The sequence below is a fragment of the Pyrus communis genome, chromosome 17 (assembly GCF_041283825.1).
Source record: "Pyrus communis isolate YQ-2024b chromosome 17, ASM4128382v1, whole genome shotgun sequence".
NCBI lineage: Eukaryota > Viridiplantae > Streptophyta > Magnoliopsida > Rosales > Rosaceae > Pyrus > Pyrus communis.
This window is the reverse complement of record NC_142581.1, coordinates 4885293-4908220: the sequence shown is the minus strand read 5'-3', so window position 1 is coordinate 4908220 and position 22928 is coordinate 4885293. Positions and strand designations below refer to the sequence as shown.

Genomic DNA, 22928 nt, shown 5'->3' with positions numbered 1-22928 from the left:
GTTGGATGAAAAAAAAAAAACTCTCCTCTTTCGTACATAAGACTCTCAATAATTTCTATGTCCGCGACACTCATTTTCCATAACCTCTACTATGAATCCACCATAAGAGATTAGTGAGGGAGTTCCCATCATCAAAACCTTCAAACTTGCAAATCTTTTTCACTGCGTTTTCTTTGTCGTAAATCCCTTCCAAGCCATACGCAAACCTTTTCCATTTTTCGATATGCAGTGCCGGCGATGTCCATTTCACAAGCTCCTTAACATAGCCAACATCAGAGAACAAGGCTTCGGTGATCGGCAGTACGGGCAGGATTTGAATTCCAAGCCTACACTCTCTCCAGTCCGCCATACCAAACCCAAGTCCGGTATCCCTCTTGTTAGCCAACAACCCAATTTCCGCTTTTGTTAGTCATCTTGCCTAAACTCCTCGTCCCCAAACCCGAATTACCCTAAAAGAAACTTGTGAACTCGCGTGAGATATGATACTTACTAAGAATTTGGCTCAACGACACAAAAGATCCTTTCAAGTACCCTCATTTTCATAATTCATTTTTCAACACCGGAAGCTCCAACCACATGACGCATCATGAATGATTCACAAATAATTTCATTTCATTGTTCCCATATATCACATTTATGTTCTCAACGAATAATATTCTAGCAATATTTCATAATCATTAACAAGTAAACACTCAACTGAAGTAATAATACAATTTTCATCCAACCACAATCTTAAGTAAAAGAGAGACGGTTCGGATTGTTGAAATACATTACACAATGGGCTCCACAAAATGTGTATAATTTTTTTTGTAAAAACAGTAACAACATGAAACATATATTTCCTTTGAACATCATATCATATGCCTGATGTTGAGATCACATTTTCTATGACGAAAACAGGAACAACATGAAACATTTGGAGTAGTGGTTGAGATCTAGGGTTTTGCAGCACATATATATGTTGGAGTTTATCCTAGTACATGGTTACAAATGTTTTACAAATTTTGCAATTAGAATGAATTAAGACATCGGAGGAAACTAATATAATCTATTCATATGTAGTTAGTTTGACAATAATCTTCCTTTCACACATCTTACATATCAAATATATATGTCCATTCGGACTAAAACCATAGGCATTAACAAATGACCTCATATGTGTTCTTGACGTCTGCGTGATTATAGTTCGATGATTTGTTCTTGCTCTATTGCAATTTTCTAAATGCGCATATTTTCAATTTCTTGGGGTGTTTTGAGTATTCTTTATTGTTTTGTTTCTTGAATTGCCCCATACTCAGATCGTCATTAGTGTTGTGGGGAATGTCAAAGACACAGTAGTTGATAGTGTTACAGTGATTAAATTAGATCTAGCCAACCAATCACAACCGATAAAAAAAATGAACAATTAAAGAGCCTAAAGAGATTCGTAAATACTAAATTCAACTGCTACTATAAGTGGAAGCCCTGCAAAATTGTCATATCGCTTCTTAGTTGACTTAGTAATTCATCGAAGTATTCTCCAAATCTTTTTTGGTCAATTGTAAGGAAGTTTTAACAAATGCCTCCGCCCAATTTTTTTTTCCATTAACATGATTTTCTTGTGCATTGACAGTTCTAGCATCTTCTTCCTTATCTTTAATTCACTCATGATCTAGGCGTTTGGGGGGTGGAAAATGATGATTAGTGTTTGAGCCTATATTTGTAATTGTGATCCGAGTTGATCATAAAGCTATGTCTTATTATCAAATTATTGTATATTTAAGGCTATTTTGGTTCTAAATACCTTGGTAAAAGACGGATTCATTATTGGGAAAAATTGCTTTTGGGTAGGTGAGTTGCGCTCGCAAAAAATGGTTTTGCAACGGCTGGGCCACAATAAATGGGGGAATGAAATATGTGGGGATGCAAAAAAATTTTGCGATCGTAAGAAGCCGTCGTTGAAACTTTAAGACGGTAATAAACGGTCGAAAATTAGAATCACCTTTCGTGAATTTTATTTCACATCTCTAATAATCTCAAGTAAAACCCTTCTTTAATAAACACACTTGCACAAGGTGCCCAAATCGACATAAGAAGCAACACAAGCATCCATGCAAGATTAGGTTACAATATCAAAGCATCAACCAACAAAAAATATGAGTATTTTTCGAAAGTTACTTATGACATTGGGTTAACATCAATTTTTCTATAAAAAAATTATTTCAAAATATGACTATATTTCGACCGAATTAAAATACTTTAAGAGTTTGTTAGCTGGTTAGTTGAATCTAAATCGTTTCTGTCCATTAGTCATGATAGTGTGGTCACTTCCTTTTCTTAAATCTAATCTCCGAGCTAGAAACCCGTTTCGCCCTGTTCCACTCAATTGGGCTTCTCAAGCCCAATGGGCCTCAAGTTGTTCTAACAAACTGGATCTCATATTCATAGCGCAAAATGACAACCCGGATTGCTCCCAACCCGCTTCGTTTCCGGGTCGATTCTGAAACCGCGACACTGCCTTTGCCTTGCCAACCAAACAGTGAGAGAGAGAGGAAGAGAGATGGCGGGACTGCTAGCATGGGCAGCAGACGTAGTGGGAGGAGGTGGCGGGCAAGACAACGAACAAGACATCCCACTGATATTCACTCAGGACCAGCAGAGGTATGTCCTGGACTTGGATCACAAAGCATCTTCTCTCGGCCGTTCGATCCATGACCTCCGGCTCAGACTCCCTCCTTCCGACATCTCCGAGCGCCTCCCTGATCTCCACGCTCACTCCCTCGCTTCCAACGCCGCCCTTGCTCTCCAGTTGAACTCCCATTCCACCACCCGCGAACAGGTTCGGTTCTGTCTGAATTTCGATTGATTTTTCTTATCTGGGTCGTTGATCTTGTTGCTGTTGTTGTTGAATTGGAATGTTCTGATTCGAATTCGGTGGTTTTCAATCTGGGTTTTTGTTTGGATTATAATTCTTGTGTACAACTTTGAATTGTTGAACATTTTCTTCAAATTTTGAACCTTTCTATTCTGGGTTTATGTGAATGTTGATTTTTTGCAATGGAATTGTATAGTTTAAATTTTAAGTAATAAAAAAGGCAATGTTTTTCATCATTGATTGATTTTCTTTCTTAGTAGTTCCCGTTTGTACTTGTGCACAGGCACAGTTGAGAGAGGTGACATTGCAGGAAGAGAATGCTGCATATGAAGGGGCTATATCCAATTGTGAAAGTAAAATACAGGAGAAAATTCAAGAAGCAGATTTGCTTAAGAGGAAGCTAATGGTGAGCCTTACATTCCCCACAATTTATTTTTGCATGATGCTCTTATTCATCATGTATTGTAGTTCTACACATGTATCGTACTTTAGTTAATGGAAAGCCCCGCCCTTTCTGAAATTCGGTGATTACTGTTACCAGGAGATGGATGAGAGTGAAAGGAATTTGAGAGATGAGCTTGAAAATGCAGAAACCGCATTGGATGCCAGTCGATCTGGCCATTCAGATGAATCCACTGGTGACCCAAATGCGACAATTGAAACTGAAAATGACGTAGAAGCTTCAAAGAAGGCTATACTTGAAAAGTTAGAGGAGAGGAAAAAAGAATTGGTCGGTTGCATCTTTCCTTTTGATCTTACAGTTGTTTCGTCTTCTTCCATTGCAAATGCTTGTTTGTATTTTTGAATTTTATCTTGATTGCTGGAAAGATGTTGTATTCTGTTAGAGTTCAATGGAAGCAGTAGTGAATGATTTAGAGGAAAGATGGGCAGAAAGTCAAGAAAATGCATTGAGTCAGCCTTCGCCAGGTAGATATCGTACATTACTCATCCTATTTATTTTCTATATGGTGTTTGCTTGCTCTTTGAATGCATTTATACTTACAATTTACACCATTTAGTTGTTTTTGTTTAGATATATTATTGGTCTTAGGAACATTCAAGAAAATAAGGTTTACTCAAAATTGGAAACGGAAAATTTTGAACCAGAAAATGGGGTAGCGGGTTTTCAAATCAAGTCACAGATGATGAAGAAATTTATGGTTACAGTCGAGTTCGTTACTTCTGCTTTTTGGTGGGGTATAAAAAAGTCGAACTTAGTTGTGTGTACTGCATGGCTGGCGTGGTATTGCCTTTTGGAATCACAGTGGTGCATATGGTGGAGCATGTGGCTATTGTATAAACAAATAAACTGCTTCTCGGCCGAATTTTGCAATTGTTAGTTGAAACCCCTTGTGAGCATACTTCAGTCATTCTAGTTTGTACGACTAATTTGTAAGGAATTTATTTTGTGCAGTGCAAAGAGAGAAGATTTTGGATAAACAACTTCACAGCGTAATTGAGCAGCTAGAAGCAAAACAGGTATATCCGTAACTTTTCAGTAATATTGGAATTGTTTTACTTCTCTGATGTCAGTTGTATATGGTAAAAAATTTGTTCATTGTTATCTCGAGTGTTATAGGCACAAGCAGAAGGCCTGGTCAATGAATTTCATTTGAAAGAGATGGAGCTAGAAAGATTGAATGCGTTGTGGAGGAATCTTGAAAGTAGCAACATAGAAATGAATACTGCTAGAAATAGGTTTGGACGAAGCGCATCAGGAAATGGATCTGCTTCGTCTGATTATATCCTTGACGCTCATCATAGAAATGCCGATGGCCGAGCAGAGAATCAGCAGAGGCTCATGCTGCTGAGGTCGGGTTTTGTGCTCTACATTTTAGCTTTGAACATCTTGGTCTTCATCAAGATCTCGTTTTGAAGAGTGTTCCATGAAGACGCTATCGATATTTCCAAATTCTCTTTGCATGCTAAACCTAATATATCTTGTATTGTAAAAGATGGAGGGAATGAGAAGTTTAGAACACAAGTGGAGAGGGGGTGTGAAGAACTTCTGTCGTATGAAATATACGTTGTTTCAAATATTGAAAGTATAGAAATAAAGAAAGTTGTTGTAGTCTATTTTATCTGACAAGAGGAAGGGGGCCGGCGGCAAGGAGAGCAAAGAGAGAGATGTGTTTGTAGAATTGTATAAAGGAATGTGTATGTTATTCCCTCCTACGTGGTGCCTTTATTTATAGTAATAAGAGGGAGAAGAAATCCTTCATCCGCAAGGAATACAAGTTCATATAGGAAAGAATAACTAGAATAAAATCTAATATAGGATTTACACAATCACACTTAAATTAGGAAAGTTTATAACACTCATTCTTGAGTGCGTAAATACTCAAGGTAGATTCGACATCACGTAGAAGTTGAGGAAATCGACTTGTCGACACTGATTTTGGAAACACGCTATTCTCAATAAGGTAGGAACTTGCATAAGGAAGTAAGTCTCACTAAAAAACCCTTAGGCTATGGTCAAAACCTAAGTAGGGATAAAACCCATAGTTTAAGGAAAAACGCATGAGAAATGCAAAGTCAAATGAAACGTCTACGAGACGTCATTAGAGATATGATCAGCCCAAGGTGGGTGCCTCATTAAAACCTAGTTAGGTAGTAAAAACCCAGTGGGAAAAATGCTCCTAATCCTAGGGGAAAAGAGTACATTAAGATCAAACAAGTATACTTCAGGATACTCCCCCTGAGTTTGACACAATTCCAAAGAGAACTAGCAATGTTACAACTCAGAAAGTTTACGCATACCAATTCCATGAACAAGCTTCTGAAATGTCGTCTTCGGTAGTGATTTGGTGAAGAGGTCAGCCAAATTGTCTTGTAAACGGATTGCATGACTTCAATCTTCTGATGCTCTTGTTGTTGATGTGAGAAGAAGAACTTTGACGCAATGTGCTTGGTGTTGTCTCCTTTGATGTAACCTTTCTTGAGGTGTTCGATGCATGTTGCATTGTCTTTATAGATCGTCATCGGGACATCAACGGTAGGGTAAAGATTGCATGAGCTTTCAAATATAGCCCACAACTGTTTTCAACCAAAAGCATTCCCGAGTTGCTTCATGGAAGGCGAGAATTTCAGCATGGTTAGATGAAGTGGCAACTAAGGTCTGTTTAGTTGACTTCCAAGAAATTGCGGTGCCTTAAACGGTAAAGACATAACCCGTTTAAGAGCGTGCCTTGTGCGGATCAGATAAGTATCCAACGTCGATATAACCAACAAGGCGAGAATCGACTCGAGAAACGGGGGGTGCAGCATCACTCGAGGATCTGTAGGTATAGAACAAGCCCAAATCCGCAATACCCTTAAGGTAGTGGAAAATGTCTTTAACATCAGTCCATTGTCTGCATGTTGGTGTATTACTGTTTCTTGCCAAAAGATTAACAGCGAATGAGATATCGGGTCTAGTGCATTGAGCTAAGTACAATAAAGCGCCTATCGTACTTAGATAAGGAACTTCAGGCTACAAAATCTCTTCATCATCCTCCTTCAGATGGAAGGGATCTCGTTTTGCATCTATTGATCGAATGACCATAGGAGTACTTGAAGGCTTCGTTTTATCCTCGTTAAAGCGGCATAACACCTTCTGGGTGTACTTCGTTTGATGTACTAAGATTTCATCTGAATGGTGTTCTATCTCGAGACCGAGACAATATTGAGTATTTCCTAGATCTTTCATCTCAAATTCCAACTTCAGGTGCACGGCAGTTCTCGCAAGTTCTTCAGGAGTTTCGATAAAGATCATGTCATCGACATATACTGCAACTATCGCAAAACCAGAATGTGACTTCTTAATGAACATATATGGGTATAGTCCGTTGTTCACATATCCTTGACTAGTCAAATACTCACTCAGATGGTTATAGCACATTCTTCCGAATTGCTTGAAACCATAAAGTGAACGCCTTAGCCAAATTGAGAGCGTGTTCTGGGGTTTGGAAATATTTGATCCAATCAATGTAAGTCCTTCGGGAAGTTTCATATAAATTTCCATATCAATATCCCTATAGAGATACGCAGTTACTACGTCCATCAGTTGCACACTCAGTTTTTCGGAAACTACCAAACTGATAAGGTAGCGAAAAGTAATCACATCCATAACTGGTGGATAAGTTTCGTCATAGTCAATCTCGAGGCGTTGTGAGAAGCCTTGCGCAACAAGACGAGCTTTGTAAATCATAATTTCGTTCTTCTCATTACGCTTCCGAACGAAAACCCACTTGTAGCCAATGGGCTTCACATGTGGAGGAGTATGAGCTACAGGTCTAAACACATTACGTTTCACAAGCGAATCAAGTTCGACTTGGATTACTTATTTCCAGTTTGAATAATCGGTTCTACATCGACATTCATCAACAAAATGAGGTTCAATGTCATCGCTCAACATGATCTCAGTAGCTACTGCATATGCTAATGCATTATCGATGATCATCTCATTTATACACCACACTTTATCTAAGCAAGCATAATAGACCGAAATCTCACGATTCTTGGGGGGGAGGGGGGAGGGTGGATTCGTCTATTCAAGGATGCTTCCATAATCTAGAATTTCCTCATGAGTTGGATAGAATGAGTAAGCGATAGTCAAATTCACAGTAGGCTTTTCAAGTGCCTGTGCCGTGGGTTTCCTATTCTGAATGTGTGAATCCTTTGAACCAAGAGGTCTGCCACGCTTATGTGTAGGGGCAGATGATTGGCTAGCCGCTAATGTACGTAGATCACCAAAGTTGGCATGGCACATTCGCAGCTGGAATATGTAATCTTGTCATTCGCACTAGATCAATGAAAGCATCTGACATGTTCTAAGCTATGCGCACTGCACTTCAGTTTCAGACTGAGCAGTGCGGGGATCTAAATGAGACAAAGTGAGAGTCGTCCATGATAATTCGCGTCGTTCTTCAGGAATGTTGACATTCTTATCTCCCTCTAACGACGAGAATACTGTCTCATAAAAGTGACCATCCATGAAACGAGCGGTAAACAAATTGCCTGTCAAAGGTTCTAAGCAATGAATGATTGAAGGAGAATCATATCTGACATAGATTCTCATCTTTTGATGAGGCCCTATTTTTGTACGTAAGGGAGGCGAAATCGGCACATTGACAGTACAACCAAAAACGCTCAGATGCAATATGTCGGGTTCGTATCCCGTAACCAACTGAAGGGCATTATATGGTTGGGTCGCAATAGGCCTCAGATGGACCAATATGGCTGCGTGCAATATTGCATGGCCCTGAGCATATATCGAAAGCTTGGTACGTATGACTAACAATCGAGCAATCATTTGTAAGCGCTTAATGAATGCCAGGTCGTTATAGGTGTGAACATGGGGTACAAGATATTCAACTTTAACCCCAACTGACATGCAATAGTCATCAAAAGTTTTAGATGTGAATTCTCCAGAATTATCCAATCGAATAGATTTGATCGAATAATCAGGGTGGTGAGCCCTGAGCTTAATAACCTGAGCCAACAATTTGGAGAATGCAGCGTTCCTTGTGGACAACAAGCACACATGTGACCAACGTGTGAAGGCGTTAACCAAAATCATAAAATATCTAAATGGTCTGTAGGGAGGGTGAATTGGTCCACAAATGTCCCCCTGAATCATTTGTAGAAAAAATAGGAGAATTCGAACGAATCTTGTCATAAGAAGGCTTAGTAATAAGCTTTCCCATTGAACATGTTTGACATGCGATTCCTTGAATCGAACCTAAACTTCAGGTTAATGGATGCCCATGTGATGATTTGAGGATACGGCTCATCGCTATTCATCCAGAGTGTCCTAAACGATTATGCCAAAGTGTAATTTCCTGCGTGGTCCCAAAGGTAGGGCTGGTCACGTAGTGGCTCTTTATGGGGTGTATGGTCGTAGTATACAGACCACTCGGGATACGCTCTATTTTCTTTAGAATACGCTTTTGGCCATATTTGAATGAAGTTATGCATAGAAATTCAACTCCATTTTCTACATAGATTTTAGTGTGGTAATTATTATCTCTAATGTTCTTAAAACTCAACAACGTTCTTCTGGAACAGGGAGAATAAAGTGTCTCATTAATGATTAAAATTGTATCATTAGACAACATTATATGTGCCGTATCGTTTCCTTCGATCAGGTTGGATGGGCCTGAGAGGGTTGTCAGAGGTGCATTCTTAGGTATGAAGTTAGTGAAATAGATGTGTTCACGCAAAACGGTGTGCGTGGTTGCACTATCTATCAGACAACTAACTTCCCCACTAGTCATACCTAGAGTAAAAATTAATTTGAATCGGCCACATGCATAAAAGTTCTAAAAACAAATATCCATTCAAAATAATTTTAAATATTCAAGGATGGAAATTAATTAAAAACTTAATATCCAAAAACAAATCACCAACAAATAATCCAAACATAAAGGAAAATTGTTCAAAATGTAACCAAAAACACAATGGGGGTCGGCCACTAGGTGGAATTTAGCCACAATGTCTAAATTTTAAATAGAAAAATAGTTTATGTCTAAGATTCTAATCTTCCATAGGTATGGTATCCTCCTGAAAGTCAGAAACCTCCATCTTGGTACTCTTTGGTTCGTCCACTTGCACAAAGTTTGATTCAAACTTCTTACAACGAGAATGATATTCATTTACAACCTTCTGAGGAGCTCAGCAAACACAGGACCAATGGTTCTTTGAACCATAGCGATAACACATATCCGCATCCTTTCAAGTGCTTTGCCCTTATTCTTGAAGTTTGGGGCCTTGGGAGAGAGGTTAGGGCGCTTATGGGCTTTGTTTCCTCCTTTAGATGGGCCTTGGCTCTATTGACCTTGACGGGGTGGCTTTTAGCCGCCCCTACCATGCCTCTTTTTGTGTTTTGGGCATTGGTTCGTGCTATAGTGTGCTTCAGGCACAACAGTCACTCTAATAGGTCGAGCTTGATGATTTTTCATCAACAGCTGATTCTGATTTTTAGCAAGAAGTAGAACAGAGATCAAATTCGAAAACTTAGTGAACTTTTGAGCTCTATATTGTTGCTGCATGACAATATTAGTAGCAGAGAAGGTTGAATAGGTCTTCTCCAGGAGATTCTCTTTGGTCAAAGTTTTGTTACAAAACTTGAGAAGTGATCGAATTCGAAAAACTTCATAATTATATTCATGCACATACTTAAAGTCTTGGAAGTGTAAATGCTGGTCATGTCTTGCTTCAGGCAAGAAGATGTCCTTTTGGTGATCAAAGTGATCAGCCAAAGCACCATAGTGCTTGTGGATCTTCTTCAGCAAGGTACTTGATTTGCAGTGCGTCATGAATATGTCTTCGGATGAAGATCATGGCAGTGGCTTTCTGAGCTTCACCAATAGGGTTGTCCGTCTCATCTTCAATGGCAGGACGCAAATTCTTTGCAGTGAGGTGGAGCTTCACATCTTGGACCTACTTGAGGTAGTTCATTCTAGAGACCTCCAAAGCGATGAAGTCGAGTTTGTTCAAATTCGACATGTTCCTATCACAAAATAGATGGACAAAATATGGTTAGTGTAATGGAGAAAAATATCAATCCATTCACATAGGAATAGAACATTCAGGTTATAATAGACATGTATTGGTTAAAATTCTCATGAAGAAAAAGTTTGGGTTTTCATGGGTGATGTTTTTAAGGAAAATTTCAGGTTTTCAAACAAGACATGTATCTAGAAACTTCAGGTTTCGAAATAATTTTGAACTTCAGGTTCATATGTTCCTACAGGCAAACGCAAATATATATATATATATAGATATATGCAACAAGAAAATATGCAAATAGAACTTCAGGTCTATAATTATAATTGAATTAATTATTTGAACTTCGGGCCAAATTTAAAGTGTGGGTGAAAAAAATTTAAAACCCATTGGGCCTAAAAATAATTAGGCAATTAAACTCGGGGCCCAAAATAGTAGGCCAAAGCCCAATTGTGGTCTAATCAAATAGGTGCCGAGCGTCCTAGACCCAAATATTGGGCAAGTTTGGTTTCGGGCCAAGCATGTAGGCTGGCTCAACATCACAAAATAAGTGGGTTGCATGCGCAAGCCCAAATTAGAGGCCCATGAAGGGCAATGATCAGTTGTGATGCAGACACGGAAGCTTGGGAGAAACGGCAGAGCCCAAAAGGACTCAACTAGTTCTCGGGCCGTGTCATCACCAAAGCCCAAATGGCTGGTGATATAGGTTAAGGCTATCGGCACAAGCAGGCCAAAAAACAAGGGTGTTGTGCGAATGGACCAAAGGGAATCCGAGGCTTGTTAGGGCTCGGGTTGGAACTTCAGGCCACCCCAACGGCGCTGGGTTTGGGGATCCACCAGAGTTGGTCGATGGCGCCGCTTCAGGCGGTGTTCCATGATCGGTGCAAGCCGTCGGTTAATCGGAGAACCAAAATTGGATAACGGAGGTGAAAACTCGACGTCGGAGGAGGGGATGGTGAGAATCGAAGGGATTCGATTGAATCCAATGACAAACTCACGAAATTCTTCCGGAATTTCGAAGATTGTTGGTGAAAACGATGAGTTTCGTCCAAATCACACGACCGCTGGTCGTGTTTTGTTGGAAAAATTGACGAGGATGACCTGGGCTTCAAACCGAGGGTCAAGGTGGGGACGATGGTGCCTCAAATGCATCGTTTCTGTTTTGGGCTTGTTGCCTTCAGGGTCGTGGCTGGGTTGGGCTCGCTAAACCGACGCAGGCTGCTAGCCTGGTGTTGGCGGCTTGCACGATTTAGGTCATGGGTTTGAAGAACCCTAGTGTATTCAGATTTCTGTTTTTTTCTTTCTTTCAATTAATTCAAAGCATATATAATTTGAATGAATGAACATATATGTGATGCAATTCATGACAATATCAAATTCACATAATTCAACAATTATGAATATAATGCATACACAATTTATGTAGAATCTAAAATTCGAAAAACATAAAGTTGGGTCATGCATTATGGTGAATGTTCATGCTATCAGGGCTGCAAAAATATCGAGATAAAAACTGTTGTTTTGGAAGAACCTGATTGCATGATGATATGGATGAACTAGTTTGAAGCAGGAAAAACTTCCACATCATATTCATAAGCGCAGCGGTAGGAGCATGCTGATAACATGTTGTAGCCTATTTTATCTGACAAGGGGAATGGGGCTGGTGGCAAGGAGAGAAAAGTGAGAGATGTGTTTGTAGAATTGTATAAAGGAATATGTGTGTTATTCCCCTTACTTAATGCCTTTATTTATAGTAATAAGAGGGAGAAAAAATCCTTCATCCCTAAGGAATACAAGTTTATATAGGAAAGAATAACTAGAATAAAATCTAATTTACGATTTAAACAATCACACTTAAACTAGGAAAGTTTATAACAAAAATTACTTTTTTTTTTCTTTTAAAAAAAATATTATATCAACAAACGTGCTAAGAAATTATTTTACATTTGCCTTAAGGGATAATTATTCTTTTACTAGTTTAGAAGGCTGTCTTTCCCTTGAAGGATTACTCAACATGTGGGTTAAAAATTATTTTACATTTGCCCTAACTTGCTATAGCCTTGACACTTAGTACTACGGTCTAGTGGTATTGATCTTCATTTGTAAGTGAGATTTTATGTTTTATTCTCGTCAAAAGAAAATTTGAATCACATTATTACTAGCCTATTGTAAGGCTACGCCCACCTCCTCCCCTTGTGTAGATAATATCGTTGGTTAATTAAAAAAAAAAAGTCCTTGCAGCCTTCATCTAAGTTTTAGACTTTGCCTTGGTCAGTTCGTCCAATCTAAACCCCCAGATTTGGCCGTACACATGTACTTTATATTATGATCATGAAATATACATCAACACTCATATACTAATCTCATAAAACGTAAATTAATAACATACTTTGTCTCAATAAGAACAGTGGTGCATTTGAGAATCATATGCACCAAAACTATACTGTGACGAACAACGAAATTTCCTTGTTGTCGTCTTCAGTTGGCCCATACGCATTCGTAATATTACGACGTAAACAACTCACCAAGTTTTATATAAAAATATACAAGTAGCCAGCAAACAAGATCAAATTTTTGCAAGTACGTTGTCTTTCTCACCAAGATAATGCTAGCATAATCATGATTCTTTTGAGCATAACTCAAATCTATGTATCCACCACAACTGACCCAAATAAATAAGTCTTTCTACCACATGCATCAAGAACCTTTGTTTGTGTGATTAATTTCATACACATATATATGGGTCACTTTGGTTCCGGTTCCTAATCAACCTAATTGTTAGACTGAAACTTTGTTTGTTTAAATATTTTGATCAAGGTCCTTAGCATTATTTAAGAGATTTACCTCATGCATTTAATGTCACACAAATTATAAAATTTAAACAAATTCAAATAATATTTTTAAAATATAATAAATACTTAAAAATCAATTTAGAGTAATATTGTTCTTCACAAAAATTATAGCAAAAAAATAATGTACCCACATAATTATTAACTTATTTTAAAAAATAACCATTGATATATTTTAAAACATAAAATAAATACATATAATTAGCATGGGTACATTTAGCAAAACTAAAAATGGGTACAAATAAATTAAAAAATATAGGTACAAATACAAATAAAAGTTTAAAAAATATTGGCACAAAAAGGAATTAATATATGGGTACAAATAAAAATTGAAAAGAAAATTGGTACAAATTAAAAAAAAAAAAAGGGTTGCAAATTAAAAATGGGTACAAACTAAAAACAAAAATGTTTGATAAAAAAATTAGCTATAAATATAAATATACCAAATGTAACGTTTCTAACCCTAAATGAAAATATTTAGAAAAAAAAATATTATTAAAATAATTAATGACGTTTGTTAAGATCTAAGGACCTTGGTCAAAAATTGAAAAGGAATAAGATTGTAATCAATAAAGTAGAAAAAAGAGGGATGAGAATATATATAGACACTGTGAAATATACAAAATATAAATGTGTATAAAATATAAACAATGTGTACATATAACGTTTCATCAAGTATATTTTATAATTTATTCTAGGTTGTTGCAGTGACAATATGTCAAGTCAACCATGCATGTATCGTGTTGGTATTTTAATAGTGCAAGAGTAACATCCCATCCGAAGGGCACGGAACGGAGCTTCTTCCTCGCGTCAGGATGTTTTGTGCCCGGATTTCAACATATACAACAAAATCTCATTCCACGTATCAATGGGGCCAGGCAAGCACCAGTGGACACAGTCAGCAATAGTCATGTTCCGGTGAGGTGAGTGTCCGTAGAAGTTTGGATGTCCATCAGGCCTCAGCAACATAGCTTCGGTTGTATCCATTAACCTAAATTCAAGGCCTCTTTTCATACCTTTCTTTTCTGCTGCTTTTAGCTCCTCCACTTGTGTCAAATACATCTCCAAAGTGTACCCATCTAGCTTAATTTCTTCCTTGCTGAAAGGCCTCGTCCTCGGACAACTCCCTCCCTCGTTCCACGCCCCGTTTTCGAAGTGTGACGGAGAAAACGTCCTCAAAAACGTCACCCCTTTGTAGTTTTGAGGTTCCGAAGGGTCCTAAACACTGTTCGGAATGCTTTTTTGTACCCGTAGTACGTGAGAAAAGATTTCATGTCGTCTCGTCCGCACTTGTGACACCCAATGACGCGACCATTTTCGTAGTATATCAGCGGCCGGAAGAACCATTGCCCTCCTGAGACGATGACATAATCGAAATTTTCAACCTCAGTTTCCCATCTCTCGTCGGGCTCGTCTAAGTAGAGGCTCGTGAGGCTGTTGAGGCCGTGGCCATTCAGGTCGGCATCTCTAGATTTAACCAAGTAGGGTGCCCAGAAATATGCCATAGTGAAGTTGTAGTCATGGTATACATAGCGCTTGGAGTAATCTGTGTTTGTTGAATACTTGCGAGAAATGTCCTCAGGATAAGTCACCTGAAAGATAGAACGGACGTCAGTTTCATAGCCGGACTATTTGGGAATTTTTCAAAATCTTTGTGGTTATTTGTTTAAAAAAAGAAAAAAAAAGAACATACGTCATTTCCATAGCCGAACTATCTAATAGTAATTGAATGCTTACATTGGACAAAAGGCAGAGCAAGGACTGCATTTGATTCCCTCCTACAGAATCACCAAGAAATGCTAATGACGTCCCTCTAACAAGCTCCAAGAACTGAGCAGAATCGAACAATGGCAACTCACAATCTTCGGGCTTCCACCTCCATTTCATGAACTCCGCGTCAGGCCTCCCGAACTTCATGCAGTTCTGCTGATCAATGATGAAATTGCAAGTTTCATTTGTGTAGTAACCAGGTCCATCTGGATATGGAATCCAACTCCCACTAAGTATTTGGCATTGGTCTTCATCTTCTAGGGTTTTTAATCCACTGGTAATGTTGCTGTTAGGAGATGGCAATGGAGAAGTTGTGCTATTGTTTATACAGAGAGGGATTGTGGTGAGCAGAAGCAAGGTGAGGGCTAGAAGAATACCCTTTTTGTAGGTGTTGTTTGGTTGTGTGTATTTTGCATTAGGCAGACCAATGGCTTGAGACTTCATGGTGGAGAATTGTGAGGCTAGAAATAGATTATTGGATTCATGAAATATGTTTATATATAGGTCCAATAATTATGTGATAATTGAGGAAAATTAGCAATTCATAATTTTCCAAGTTAGCAACTTGTTTGTTATGGTTACCACCCAAATTATGATGCCACTTTTTTTTGTTGGGGCATCCTTTTTCATAATTAATAACAACTTTGGACAAAAAGTAGCAAAGCCACCTTACATATAATTGCATACACATTATTTGGGGATAATTACCTTCTAAAACAGTTTGCTTGTCCACTAAGTTTTTTTCTTTATTTTTTTGACAAATGATAGCATTAGTGGGTTAAATTGTTAGTTGTTAGGGAGAAGGGGGAGGTGGGGGATCAAACCAGTGCACATGCATCATGCTTTCTATTATTGTGATAAAGCGCTATTTGCACATTTTTCAAATTCTGGTGCCGAGAGCTAGTACACTATCTTGATCAACTGGCTTAACTCGTGTCTAGTTCAGAATTGGCCCAAGTGAAAGGGATAAAATCTAGCCAACAATAATTGAGTGCATGTATACTTTGACTCATTTCATATGGATAGTCATCAGGTATTTTATACCAGAAGTGATTGGGTCTGGAGTGGCTTAAGAGTGAAGTCAGAAATGATTGTTAAGTGAAGGGTTCTCAGACCAGGCTCGTGTTCATATCGTCAATGTATGGATTGATAGTGGAATGTAATAGTGCAGCTTTGGCTACGTGTCTATGGACTTTATTATCATTGCGAACAAAATAATGCACAAAATTGTGCCGGTAGTTTATTGAAGGGTAAACACTAACCCGAAATCACATCTTTGTTGTCACCGTCTTTTGTTCCATTAACAAATTTAGTCGAAATGTAATTTCGTTTCAAATATGTGTTTTACCATTAACATATGGAAAATGGTGGTCACTTTCAGTCTTTAGAGACTGATAGATGGCACTAAAGATTGAGTTACTAACTTATTTGCCACCACTTTCAAACAGTTGCTTGGTTGCCATCACTTTTACCTTGACACGCAGGCTGTCCAAATCGTTTCTGAAGTGGTTGAGACTAACAATTAAAGGGGGTAGTCACTGCAGACAGGTAAACAGGGTAATCTAGTAATGTTGTTATATGAAATTTACACGGTAAAATCTTTTTATAGTAATACTCTAGTATGGGAATAACCACTTTATAGTTATAAAGAATTTTGATCCTAACTTGGGTAGTTATATGTACAGAAATAAACTTAATATTGTAATAAGTTATAATTTTTTCTGTATATAAGGAAATTTGTCTCCATATACTAATAATAGTCAATAAGTACAAAAATACGCAAGGTGACAAATAACAGTTTAAGATAAGCTAAATATTTCTCTATAATTGTTATTGGGACAATGTTTTATCTTTAGTGTTCAACCACGCCTTTGAACTTACAGGTACGTGGTACCTCGTCAACATGGAAGTCCGCTTGGTGAGCCATAATTTTTCTACCTTCTCAAGCATGTTTATACCTTTTTGTTTACATGGAAGTCTGCTTGGTGAGCCATAATTATTTTTCCATATTGGACATATTCTTTGTTTCAAATAATGAACGTATAGAAATAAAGAAAATTACCTTTTTTTTAACTAAATGCCTTGTAACTGTCAGTTCTTGGTGTGATGAGAGTATTTCCACCGTGTTTCATTTTCGTCCCTCAACTTTTTGTTTTGCTTTCCGTGGTCCTCAAACTCACTCTCGCATGGCATTTGATCCTTTCCGTTAACTCCGTTCATTTTTCTAGCAGACACCATAATCACCGGAAAAACATGTAGAGCAGTAGAACCCTAATTGAGGCATATTAATCTGCTAATCTTAAATACAGTATTCAGCAAATTTTATAAAAACCAATTCGAGTATAGATAAGATATTAGTCCGGTAATACAACAAATTCATTTTGACGTTGTTGATTGTTAGACGCGTCTTCTTTCATAGCTGAGGAAGCTGAGAGCAAGCGGATAGAGAGCGAAGAGAAAGAAGGCAGCCGAAGCCAATATGAACACATTCCAGCCTCTCAGACCACCAAAGGAGTTGTTTCGGCCACCTGCCTTGGTTGCTGCAGCAAGCATACTATCAACAAACGTACTAAGAAAGAAATAAATAAGCTTAGATCAAAAAAAAAAAAAAAAAAAATCTTGGACTCTAGAACTAAATTTGCGTGATGCTAAACATAAACACACGTACCTGCTGAATCTTTACGTGAACCAAGCCCGAGGATGAAAGGTTTCTTCCTCTTATCAGGCATGCTCACAAATAGCTTTCTCCAAGTTGCATCGTCGTGGAAAAGCTTCAAAGCTTTTGAATAAGTATCATCGTCAAGTTCCTCCATGTTGTTCAAAATTTCCAAGCATTGCATCAATTCTTCATCTGCAACATCTTTTGCAGCTGATTGAACATCGTTGTCATTACCTTGAGATCCCTTCTTTGAACTCTCGGATATTTCTATGTCGTTCTTTGAGCCATTATTTTCATCTTCTGAATCTGAGGGAAGTCTGCCTGTTGCTGCTGGAAGAAGCATGGGATCATCCTGCAGTTGCTCTTCTTCTTCCTCTTCCTCTTCCTCTTCTTCTTCTTCCTTTTCCTCTTCCTCTTCTCCAAGTTGCGTCACTAGGATTGCAAAAATATATAAACTTGTGATAGATGCTGATTAATTAGTACCGTCGGCCTCCTTATTTGGTATCTACGATTGGATTGAATTTGATAACTCGTTATAGTCAACGTATCTTGTAGGTAGAAGTGGAGGTTAACCTTATTTCTTCCTTCAAGATACATTGACACCAAACGAGGCCTTTTTTGATAACGTACATCAATACAAATGCTTTACCATTCAAACAACACACATACCTGTATCTAATTCATGATCATCAAAGTCCCTATCGAGGTAATCGAACCAAGCAATAGCTTCAGGTGAGTGTGCTCTCCAGCAGAGCCAATACGTTCCTTTTGTCGCCTCACGTGATGACAAATCTCCTCCGATGACACGTGGATAATAAGGATCCGTCCACGTGTTGTGTTGCGTACTCGTACTATTATTTTCGTGTTTTTCACACACAAGCTGGACGCCAAACTCCTTCAAGTGAAACACACCTGGTTGCATAAACACTGAAACAACAACTTCATTGCCACCTAATAACTCACCTTCCAACTTCCAATGGCTTAACCATACCATGTCTTCTCCCTCCCTGGGAATCCCATACACTTGTGGGTTATAAATCCACTTTAGACTCTTGCCCTTATTCCATACTTTCTTAAATAATGGATTATCGAATACACAAAAAGAAGAATGTTCGGAAAGTGCATAGACAGCAAAGATGTTCAAGCCTCGAATTACATAATTTGGAGGCAGTGAAGGCACTCTAAAGGATATTGAGGTTCCTGCATCACTACTTCTATGGCCAAATCGACCTGGAACCTGATTCCCTGGAAGAAATGTGCTGAATATACCATATTCATACAGTCCCTATATACGAATGCCATGGAAATCATTACTATTTAACTTTTATAGGATATGAGACAAATCTAGAGAGAGAGAGAGAGAGAGAGAGAGAGAGAGAGAGAGAGAGAGAGGTTTACCTGGATGGGACGAGACTCATAGTCTTGCGAAATCTTTCCATATGAAAATGGGACGTGCATCTTAATGGTTGCTGTGGATTCCAAGTAATTGCGCAATTCCAACAGGTTGATCATTTCTGTATCAACTTTTCCAATGGGTTCTAGTCTGAACGTATACTCCGCCTCAACTAGGCTGCGGTTGTGACGAAACAAGACTAAACTATTTTTATAGGATGAAAATGAATCATATGTTACCTTTTCCAATGATGTGCAATCAGTCACAAACACATGCTTCACTTTTGGTAGCCCCACAAGTTCTTTAAGACTCTTGCACCCCCCAAAGTTGAGTTCACAAAGCTTCTTTAGCCCTTTGATGCAACTTGGTAGGCTACAAACTGAAGTGGACTGTAGATTTAATTTTTCCAAGGAAGATAGATTACCAAGTTCCATTGGAAAATCTTCATTCGAGAGATTGCGCCCGCTAAGACTTAAAGATACTAAAGAAGATGGTAAAGAGGTCCAAAACATATATGAACTTCTCGCAGGCCAAGATTCAATCAACTGCCCACCAGCAGCAAGTACTTGATTCACTGGAATTTCATCTGCTTCAAGCACTTTCAGAGACTCCATGTTCCTCATCATGTCCAGTGAAGACTCGTTAAGTTTCGAACAACCAGATAGAATGAGTGTTTTGAGTAACTTGAGCTTACCAATGTTCTTGTTCAACATCCTAATACTTTTGCAATCCTTCATATTCAAGTAAACAAGCTTCTCTAGGCTTTCAATGGATTCATGGACATCAATCAGATTCCGACAATCTACAAGAATCAGTTTTTCTAAATTGGGGAAAAGTGAGAAGTCAGCAACACTTTCTCTAAGGTCATGAGAATGACTAAGATCAAGGATCTTTAACGATGGAAGGCACTGTTGAAAAAAAGTAACGAAATTAAGAAAACAAAAGAGGAGAGACGAAACGTTAATTTTTTCTTACATATGCACAAATATTGAATGTTCAAAATGAGAACCCTTAAAGAAAAGGATGAGAAAAAGTATAGCGTAACATACCTTTGTTCCCTTCCAAACTTGTCTCAAGCAGCTATGACGCATTTCAAAAACAACCAGATTCTCCAACGGAAAATTGATGGGTATGGAATTCAAAGAAAATTCATGCCAACACAACCATCTCAATTCTGTCGGAAATTCTGCATACGATCCATTCAATTGTACATGACTGAGATGGAGTAATTTGAGTTTGTGCATCCTTGCAAATGCCTCAGTTTCGAAGACCATCTCATCCGAATTCATTGAAGAGGTGTCTGCAGGAAACATATTCAGGACAAGACCGCAAATTGTTTGGGTACCCTAATGTAAAGAAAAAGAAAAAGAAATTAGTAAAAGCTACACAAAATGGAAAAAACATACATACAACATTGTTTGCTAAGCATGCTTCTTACATTTTTTTCTCTCAATACTTTGAAAGAATCTTTATGATGCCATAATCTACTACGTTTCTCCGGCTCCTCTGATTCTGAGCGAACAATTTCTCTGCCCATGTCACGAACTAAGTCATGCATCTGAATCTTGCAATATTTGTGCCACTCACATTGATGAATTGTCACTAAGCACCTGTCGACGAGATTTTGAATTCCAACAACAGTGTAGAACTGACACTCATCTAAAATCCTAACAACGCAATCTTTGTCCTTTCCAACAAAGAAACAAGCAATATGGAGAAATAAATCTCGATCATGATTGTCTTGTAAAGAGTCGTAGCTTGATCTGAGTTTCTTCATGATTTGACCATCTGGAATAGCCTTTAATTTCTCTAACGTGCTTTGCCATACAGTTATACTTTCCCCCATTAGAGAAGAACCCAAAACTCGAAGAGCTAATGGAAGTCCTCCACAGTGATCTACCACCTCTTCTGAATGTTTCATGTAACCATCAACGGGATGATCTTGTTCAAAAGCATGCCAACTGAAGAGTTCCATAGATTCATCGTAGCTCAAAGGTTCAACATTATGCACCTCAGAAACTTGTTGAGGCTTTAACAACTTTGCACGCCTAGTTGTTATGATGATCTTACTTCCCGGATAAAAACAACGTTTCATCCTAAATACCGCATTCAATTGATTTGTATGATCCACATCATCGAGGATAAGAAGAACCCTCTTCGATCTGATGGCATCTTCGACCTTAGATACTCCCTCGCTAACGCTGTGTATTTCCACATTTCTCCCATTCAAAATATCCGAAAGAAGATGTTTTTGTATTTGTACCAAGCCATTTGGTTGTTCCGAAAGTTCTCGGATATTTTCAACAAAACTTCTTCCTTCAAATCTTCTAAAGTTTGAATTATAAACAGATTTCGCAATGGTCGTCTTGCCAACTCCACTGATCCCATAAAGTACAAGTATGCCAACATCAGTAGATCCATCTTTTAACCAGGAATCGATTCTTTTCGCTCGAGATTGAATTCCAATCAACTTAGGGGAAACACTTAAGGGTGTGACCCGCCTTAGTTTTCCTTCTATGACTTTAACAATCTTTTTGATAAACTTCGACTCATACCTAAAATTTACAGTTAAAACAAAATTATTAAATCTAACTTGTAGTCATGTTATAATTAAATTATGTATTTTCACATGAAAAAATTATTAAACCTTACCCGTCAGCTTGATTTGGTAACACCATCCCAGCTAAATCTGCAACTTGTGCAAGTGCCGCCCTCCATCTGTTGACCTTGCTGGAAGACTGAGCACTTTGGTGCCTGGAAAAAGCTTCTGCAAAACATCCTGTCTGCTTCCTCAGCTGGGATGGATCGACGTCATAGAAGACAGGTAGAACTACAAACTCTTTGTTAGTCCTCTTGCGCTCGAGGATGATCAAAAGCTCATCAAGGCACCATCTGGAAGATGCGTAGTCTTTGGAAAACACAATGACAGAAGTTTGTGACTGCCGGATCGCTTTCTCCAGTTCCGGCTTGATGTCTTCTCCTCTCTCGAGCTCATCGTTGTCGCGGAACGTTTGGAATCCTGCACCGATCAAGGCTGTGTAGAGGTGGTCGGTAAAAGTTTTGCGAGTGTCTTTCCCTCTGAAACTCAAGAACACGTGATAACGACAACGTTGAGACGAAGAATTGGAATCCTTAAAAGCTGCTGATCTCAGAAGAGCCATTACTAACCAGTTGTGTTCATAAAAAATTTCAGATGGATCGATCGTTTGAACAAGCAGCTCATCCTGAATGACAAGGTGAAAGTGAGAATCGTACAAGTTCCATTGACTAGCTGGTTTGGTATTGCTGTTCTTTGAAAAAAAGCTGCTTCTGCTGTGATGTGAGAATAAGCAGCTGTGAAATAAAGCAGCAGAGTGTTTGGTAAACTTTTTTGTAAAAGTGCTTTTGAAAAAAAAAACAGTATTAGAGTGTTTGGTAAACTTTTATGTAAAACAGATGTGAAAAAAAGCCGGTTTTTCAAAGCTAGGTTTTGCAGCTTCTTGTTTTTGGCTTTTTTTCATCCAAAACTGTGAAAAAAAGCTGAAGCTGAGTGTTTACCAAACACAAAAACAGCTCCCAGCTTTTTTTTATAGCAGCTTTTTTCAGAATCACCTAAGTACCGGGGCTGGTTTGGTATTGCTGTGCTTTGAAAAAAAGCTGCTTCTGCTGTGCTGTGAGAATAAGCAGCTGTGAAATAAAGCAGCAGAGTGTTTGGTAAACTTTTTTGTAAAAGTGCTTTTGAAAAAAAAAAGCAGTATTAGAGTGTTTGGTTAACTTTTATGTAAAACAGATGTGAAAAAAAGCCAGTTTTTCAAAGCTAGGTTTTGCAGCTTCTTGTTTTTGGCTTTTTTTCATCCAAAACTGTGAAAAAAAGCTGAAGCTGAGTGTTTACCAAACACAAAAACAGCTCCCAGCTTTTTTTGATAGCAGCTTTTT

The 22928-nt window shown here is 38.3% G+C and overlaps 2 protein-coding genes and 1 pseudogene across 4 annotated transcripts; 1 reads left to right on the top strand and 2 right to left on the bottom strand.

Moving 5' to 3' along the window:
* The first annotated feature begins 2500 nt into the window (after positions 1 to 2500).
* LOC137708092 (uncharacterized) lies at positions 2501 to 4930 on the top strand. Its single transcript, XM_068447083.2, has 6 exons — positions 2501 to 2818; positions 3138 to 3260; positions 3396 to 3584; positions 3700 to 3781; positions 4269 to 4333; positions 4434 to 4930. Exons 1-6 carry the CDS (start codon positions 2540 to 2542, stop codon positions 4728 to 4730), a joined length of 1035 nt encoding a protein of 344 aa, XP_068303184.2. The 5' UTR covers positions 2501 to 2539; the 3' UTR covers positions 4731 to 4930.
* Positions 4931 to 13807: 8877 nt separating this feature from the next.
* On the bottom strand, positions 13808 to 15442 carry LOC137709213 (protein trichome birefringence-like 19; annotated as a pseudogene). Its single transcript, XR_015958434.1, has 2 exons — positions 14929 to 15442; positions 13808 to 14783 (listed from the first exon to the last, which is right to left on the bottom strand). The product of XR_015958434.1 is annotated as a protein trichome birefringence-like 19 (transcript).
* A 1778-nt stretch (positions 15443 to 17220) lies between these two features.
* LOC137707727 (disease resistance protein RML1A) lies at positions 17221 to 22271 on the bottom strand. Of its 2 annotated transcripts, none has more exons than XM_088689089.1 (7): positions 21666 to 22271; positions 20452 to 21568; positions 20063 to 20359; positions 19019 to 19921; positions 18290 to 18905; positions 17630 to 18052; positions 17221 to 17515 (listed from the first exon to the last, which is right to left on the bottom strand). In XM_088689089.1, the coding sequence occupies exons 1-7, from the start codon at positions 22172 to 22174 to the stop codon at positions 17460 to 17462; spliced, it is 3921 nt and encodes a 1306-aa protein (XP_088545215.1). In that variant the 5' UTR covers positions 22175 to 22271; the 3' UTR covers positions 17221 to 17459. The 2 variants fall into 2 exon arrangements, with proteins under 2 accessions (XP_088545215.1, XP_068302737.2); XM_068446636.2 differs by having other exon boundaries at positions 17221 to 17501; positions 21666 to 22270.
* Positions 22272 to 22928: the final 657 nt, after the last annotated feature.